We start from the raw sequence: 6,190 nt of genomic DNA on the forward strand, positions 1-6,190 counted from the left end.
CATTAAACAGCTCTACTTCACATGTATTCAATTATAGGTGGTTTTATAGCTCAAAAACACATAGAAAAACACTGACTGTGAGCTGGGTCACCTAACCATAGCTCTGACCTGTAACATGATCTGGTTTTGATCTCCATGAAGATAGAAAGGTTTAATGCCATACTGTGAAATATTCCAGACAAAGCAATAAGCATATGACTGATCCTAAACTAGAAAAGCTACACAATGAACTTTTAATAAAAACTTGTTTAATATTTTTGTTGGAGTACTTTGGAACATATATTGTTTAAAACTAATCCATGAATAAAGCGTATTGTAGTATGAGACAATTAATTTCAATGAGTTACCGAAAAAGGATCAGCCCTGACTGTTATAACCACACATTACTGCTCCAATTATAACTATGCACTTCTTCATTGCATTAGTGTCTACGAGCAGAGCACAGGATGGAGCAATACCCAGAAGAACCTGAAGTACCTGAAACAGGAGCTGGAGTTAAACAAAGGTGAGAGTGTGTGGTTGTGTGACTCACCTGTGGAAGGAGGGGCTAGTATATAAAACCCCATGGAGCACAGAGTCTCACACATAAGCTGAAGAAAACAAGCAACAGCATACAGTCATGTCGACTCAATCAGGTTAGACTCAAAGATCGCTGTTTCTGCAGTGTGGAAATATTTTTTATTTTTTTTTTTATTAATTAAATGTTTTACTATATATATACATATATATTGATTTAATTAGGAAATGCTGATTAAGGATTTATTTAGTATGTATTATTTATTTTAATTTTTTTTTTTTTAATTTATCCATCCCGTGCTTCTCTGATATCTAATTAACCAATATTGATTACTTATTTTTTTATGTTTCCTTTTATTTTTATTTAAATTTTAACTTTTTTATTTATTTCATTTTATTTGTATATTAATTTTATTATTATTTTATATTTTTTGTATTTTTATTTATTTTTACTTTTTATTTTATTTATTTATTTTTTTTACATTTTTCTCCTCTTGTCTTGTGCAGATATGATCAGTGTGAGCTCCACGTGGATTGCGGAGCAGTTCAAATGCTGCATCTGCCTGGACATTTACCATGACCCTGTGTCCATCCCGTGTGGTCATAACTTCTGCCAGGACTGCATCGAGGGCTTCTGGGAGACCAAGGCCCGTCCGGTGTGCCCACTCTGCAAAGAGACCTTCGCCAGCCGCCCCAAGCTCCGAATCAACACCAGCCTCGCACAGATCACCGAGACACTCTGGTCAGTCCAACCAAAGATGATCTTTTAGTGGAGATGAGCAAATGATCCTAATGAAGGTTTATGGAGTTTTATTATAACATTGTAACATAGATCAGAAAACAGTGTAATATGGGTCCTTTAAAATCAGTCAATAAAATGTCTTCTTCTTTTCTTCCAGGAATCTTGACAATGTTCCCAGTTCTTCGTCGGAAGCATTTTCAGAAGAGGTTTTGTGTGATGTTTGTAAAGACCCCCAGCTCAGCGCCGTCAAGTCCTGTCTCGTGTGTCAGGCCTCGTACTGCGACATGCACCTCACCCTCCACCAGCGAGACCCAGTATTGCAGAAGCACAGACTCACCGACCCGGCCACGTTCTCCACCTCTCACCTCTGCCGGAGACACAACAAACCTCTGGAGATGTTCTGCAAGAAAGATCAAACTCCAGTGTGCTCCGAATGCTGTGCCAGAGACCACAGAAACCACCAGACTATGTCCATCCCCCAAGCAACCAGGAAAGTCAAGGTAAAAAAGCACAGATATTTCAAGGGAGTACATTAAAGTGAAGCCAAGGTGAAGTAATTATGAGATTCAGATCAGCTTTGGTTCATAATGGAGAGGTCTAAAATACAAAAATACAATCTTAAAAGTCTTATATTACGCAAAATTGAATATAGTATTGTTACCACCTCAAAAACAGACCTGAAGTTGTGTTTTGTTTCATTCACACATGTTTGAGTAACACTTTAATATTACTCTCCCTACATTTCCAAAGCTCAAAATGCTCCATTCCACCTTGTGATGCTATGTAGTAGTAGTTTCAAAGTTAATTGCAACCTTTTGTTCAGGAGAGATGGAAATTCCCAGGCTGAAATCATCCAAATGATTCTAGTGGAAGTGTATGGAGTTTAAAAACACAGTGGAGCACTTCCTGTATTACCACATGACATCAGAGTATGGTTTTGATGAGAAAGCAACACTATAACACACTGTAGCTCAGAAAACAGCGTAATATGAGTCTTAAAACACAATTTTCCTTTTGTATTTGTTTATAATAACACAAAATAAAATGGAAAATTTTGAAAGATCATGGAATATTTTTGCATATTACCTAACTCTAATTGGTGGAAAGGGAAAGTTCCAAAGTTCAATGGAAAGAAACAGGAACTTTTTAAACTAAACAATGTTCTCAAACAGCCTTTCTATTTTTAAGACTGAACTGTTGGGAAGATATTAATACGATATTAACACTATAATTATGTTCTATTATTATCTCAAGTTATGCTTGTGTACGCCATTACACAATATATGAGTTAGAACATTCTTCCTGCTAAATCATGTTTACTCTGAAAAGATAATTATACTCATGAAAATGATTGTAACAGGGAAATTTTAAATATTAAATAATAAATGTTTTTCTTTTTTTTTTTTTCTTTTGCAGGAGTCACTGAAAGGAACCAAAACTGAGCTTAAAAAGTTGATAAGAGAGAGAATTCAGAAAACAGAAGAGATCCAGAGGGCTGTGGACCAGAGCAAAGTAAGAATTGAAAATTTTACTTCATTTTAATGTGATTTTAATGATTTTTGCAAGGCAATAACATCTCAATAGACACCAGCAAAACTTCCTAGAAAAGTTCCACAGTGCAGCTTTACTTCTGCAGAAAAATGTGGCTATTTTTTTATTTTTTTTATTTTGTATTTACATTTTTTGTTTGTTTTTTTGTTTTAGAAAATAACAGAGAGACAGATCCAGCAGAGTGTAGAGGTGTGCACGATGCTGATCAGCGCGATGGAGAGAGAGCAGAGCACCGTGGTGGAGGAGCTGCAGAGAAGACAGGAGGAGGTGGAGGAGAAAGCAAACCAACTCATCAACCACCTGCAAGCGGAGATGAAGGCCCTGCAGAACAGAGGGAGTGAAATAGTCACCCTGCAAGCTACCCACAACACCCTGCACATCTTACAGGTATTTAAGTCCAATCTTGTGTTTTATTTCTTATTATATACACAATTATCTACTAATTGATTGGCTGTATTTCACTATTTTACATATTTTAACATATTTGATTACAAAATTAGTGCTTTGGAAAGTGCATAGGTATCCCAAACAATAAGTACAAAATTCTCCACTTGCCAAAAAAAAACAAAAAACACAGAAAACTCAAAATCAAACTAGACCAAATGAACTAAAATGGAAAGCTTTTGGCCAAAAAAATTAAATAAAATGGCGGGCTTGCATCTCCACAAACCCGACTCTTATTTGGCTTCTTTCTGCTTGTTTCCATGGAAATAGTCCATGAGCTGTAATATGCAGCTGGTATAAATAATATGGTATAAAACATATCTATCTCCATGGAGAATATTCTTTGACTTTCTAATAGTTTGGCTTTCACTTTCTAATTCTGTGGAATCATACAAGGAAATGTCACCTCCAGAAATTTGCATACCATCACTTTAAACACTGTGCAGTATAATAAATAAATAAATACATACATAAATAAATAAATAAATAAATACAAATGAAAACATTAAAAAAATTAATTAAAAGACAAACATAATAATAAACATTACAAATAAATAAATGGATTTCAATATTCAATGCTATTGTCTATTGGCTATGTAAGGAAACCCTCTATCACCTCAACTATTCATAGTAAACGCTTTTGTTTTGATGTTTGTTTGTTTTTTTCTCAGGGTTTTCCTTCATTGAATAAAGTACCACCAACGCAAAACTGGACTGATGTGAAAGTTTACCCTGACAGCGGAATGGGAGCGATGAGAGACACTGTGTCCAAAATGATCGAAATCTGCCAACAACTCAGCTCCAAACTGCTGGAAGAAGGTGTGTGATCTCTCCAGTCTGTCTTATTCACAATGAAACACTTCAGTTCAAATAAATGACCAAAAATTTACTTAACATCCTGTGTTATTTTCTTTACAGAGGTGGAGCAGCTGAGTCAGTATAGTCTGAACGTGACCTATGACCCAGAGACAGCCTCGGGATGGCTGGATATTTCTGAAGATGGCAAACAGGTAAATTGTAATACATGTAAATGTTCTATTGTAATTCTATAAAAATGATTCAAAAAGGTTAAAGTATGTGGATAGCTAGGTACTGTAAATACATGAAATTAAATAAAGATAACTATAAAATATAACTATAAAAGTTCACTCTTCACTGTGATTGGTTACAACCACCTGTCACTCACACGGAGAATTAGTGAGACTGACCAATAGGAGGAGTGGGCAGGAAAAGTGTCTTTGTTTGAGTTAGTTTATAATAAGACATTTTTTTTGCGATTTGACTAAAATAGGAGATCGTACAGTTTAAACTATCTTCCATTGTTTAAAAAAAAACACAAAAAAACAATTAAAGGTTCACTTCAGATATGTCATTGCTCTGCCTGGAATATTCCACAGTATGACATTAAACAGCTCAAAAATACCCAGAAAATACCAAGAAAAACAGTGATCGGGGTTGCCTCTCCACAGATCTGACTGGAAACTTGGTCTAGTTTGGCTTCCATGAAGATAGAAAAGTTTAATACCATACTGTGAAACATTCCATACAAAGCAATAACATCTCAAAAAGCATTTGACGGACCCTCCACCAGAAAAGTTACACAGTGCACCTTTAGTCTAACTTTTATAGGGATTTGTGTGCTTGTTTTTGGTCTCACCTGTGCCTGTGCTCCTCAGGTGAGTCTCACCAGTTTGAAGAAGAAGAAAACAGTGTCTGACAGTGAGAAGCGCTTCGACTCTTGCGTCTGTGTTCTGGGCAAAGAGACCTTCTCCTCTGGACGTCAGTACTGGGAGGTTCAGGTGATTACGCAATTTTCTGATCTATGTTATAATGTAGTTTCCTCATCGCAAACATTCACACATGTTTAAACACACAATTCCTATGGTAAAAATCTGGTCTTTAAAACATGAAATGTGAATTAAAAGTGTGTAACTGAGCTGTATTGTTTTATGTTTCAGGTTGGAGATAAGACTGACTGGGATGTGGGCGTGGCTCGCGAGTCCGTACAGAGGAAAGGTTCCATCTCTGTGCGCCCCGACTTTGGTTTCTGGTCCATCTGTCTTCGGAAGGGCAGTCTGAGCGCGTGCACTAGCCCCTCCCTCCCCCTGAACCTGACCCCGCCCCCTCAGAAAGTGGGGGTGTACGTGGACTATGAAGAGCGCCTTGTTTCTTTCTACGACGTCGACCTCAAAAAGCTCATCTACAGTTTCACGGACTGCGACTTCACCGGAGCTGTGGTGCCCTACTTTAACCCTTGTGTACAAGACAATGGGAAAATGCCCCCTCTGGTCATCTGCCCCCCGGTGGAGAAGGCGAAAGTGGCAACACAATCCCTGATCATGACGACCACTCTCTAACTCCATAACATATGTTCAAATCGCAAAGATAGAAAGATTTTTTTGACCCTGTAGATTAAACCTCTACATATATGCTCTCAAATACATGGGATTCTTGTAAATATAGCACTTTTCTGTTTTGTTTTGTGTAATCTTAAATTCCCCAGTATTTTAAATGCCATTATCCTCATCACTATCATCGTCTTTTCCTTAGTATTAGTACAGTCTGTGTAAATGAGTAAAAATGTTGCAAGACCAACATACATACTTGTATATGAACTGTTGTGTGGAAGGCATGTCCAGTGTGTGTTAAACCTGCTTTGGTTTGACAGTTTTGTGTTTTTGTACTATTTGAGTATCGGATGTTAGTGACCTGACAGTGTGTTTTTGTACTATTTGAGTATCGGATGTTAGTGACCTGCACCAGGTCGGACTTTGCTGTAAAAATGCAAATTCACAATAAAACACTTTTACAATGAAATCAACTGTGTCACTTTTATTTTATAGTTCTATGGGTCTAAATATGGAAATAAATAAAAAGACAAATAAATGTGTAAAATAAATATGAAATCAAATAAATACATAAATAAATAAAATAACA

General features: G+C 36.5%; 1 protein-coding gene across 1 annotated transcript; it reads left to right on the forward strand.

The window, feature by feature from the left end:
* Positions 1 to 595: 595 nt before the first annotated feature.
* Positions 596 to 5,909, forward strand: LOC110153875 (E3 ubiquitin-protein ligase TRIM21-like). The gene is made up of 9 exons (XM_020917803.2): positions 596 to 635; positions 1,024 to 1,258; positions 1,416 to 1,758; positions 2,675 to 2,770; positions 2,963 to 3,196; positions 3,925 to 4,072; positions 4,172 to 4,263; positions 4,930 to 5,052; positions 5,212 to 5,909. The coding sequence occupies exons 1-9, from the start codon at positions 620 to 622 to the stop codon at positions 5,608 to 5,610; spliced, it is 1,686 nt and encodes a 561-aa protein (XP_020773462.1). The 5' UTR covers positions 596 to 619; the 3' UTR covers positions 5,611 to 5,909.
* The last annotated feature ends 281 nt before the right edge of the window (positions 5,910 to 6,190 follow it).

This window comes from Boleophthalmus pectinirostris, unplaced genomic scaffold, assembly GCF_026225935.1.
Source record: "Boleophthalmus pectinirostris isolate CB_2022bp ecotype Guang Dong unplaced genomic scaffold, ASM2622593v1 HiC_scaffold_20, whole genome shotgun sequence".
Classification (NCBI taxonomy): Eukaryota; Metazoa; Chordata; class Actinopteri; order Gobiiformes; family Gobiidae; genus Boleophthalmus; species Boleophthalmus pectinirostris.

What these genes read in the sequence shown, in the direction of transcription:
- LOC110153875 (XM_020917803.2), top strand. An exon ending in CAGATCACCGAGACACTCTG is followed by an intron (nt 1,259 to 1,415) that starts GTCAGTCCAACC and finishes CTTTTCTTCCAG; the next exon opens with GAATCTTGACAATGTTCCCA. An exon ending in TTTCTGAAGATGGCAAACAG is followed by an intron (nt 4,264 to 4,929) that starts GTAAATTGTAAT and finishes TGTGCTCCTCAG; the next exon opens with GTGAGTCTCACCAGTTTGAA.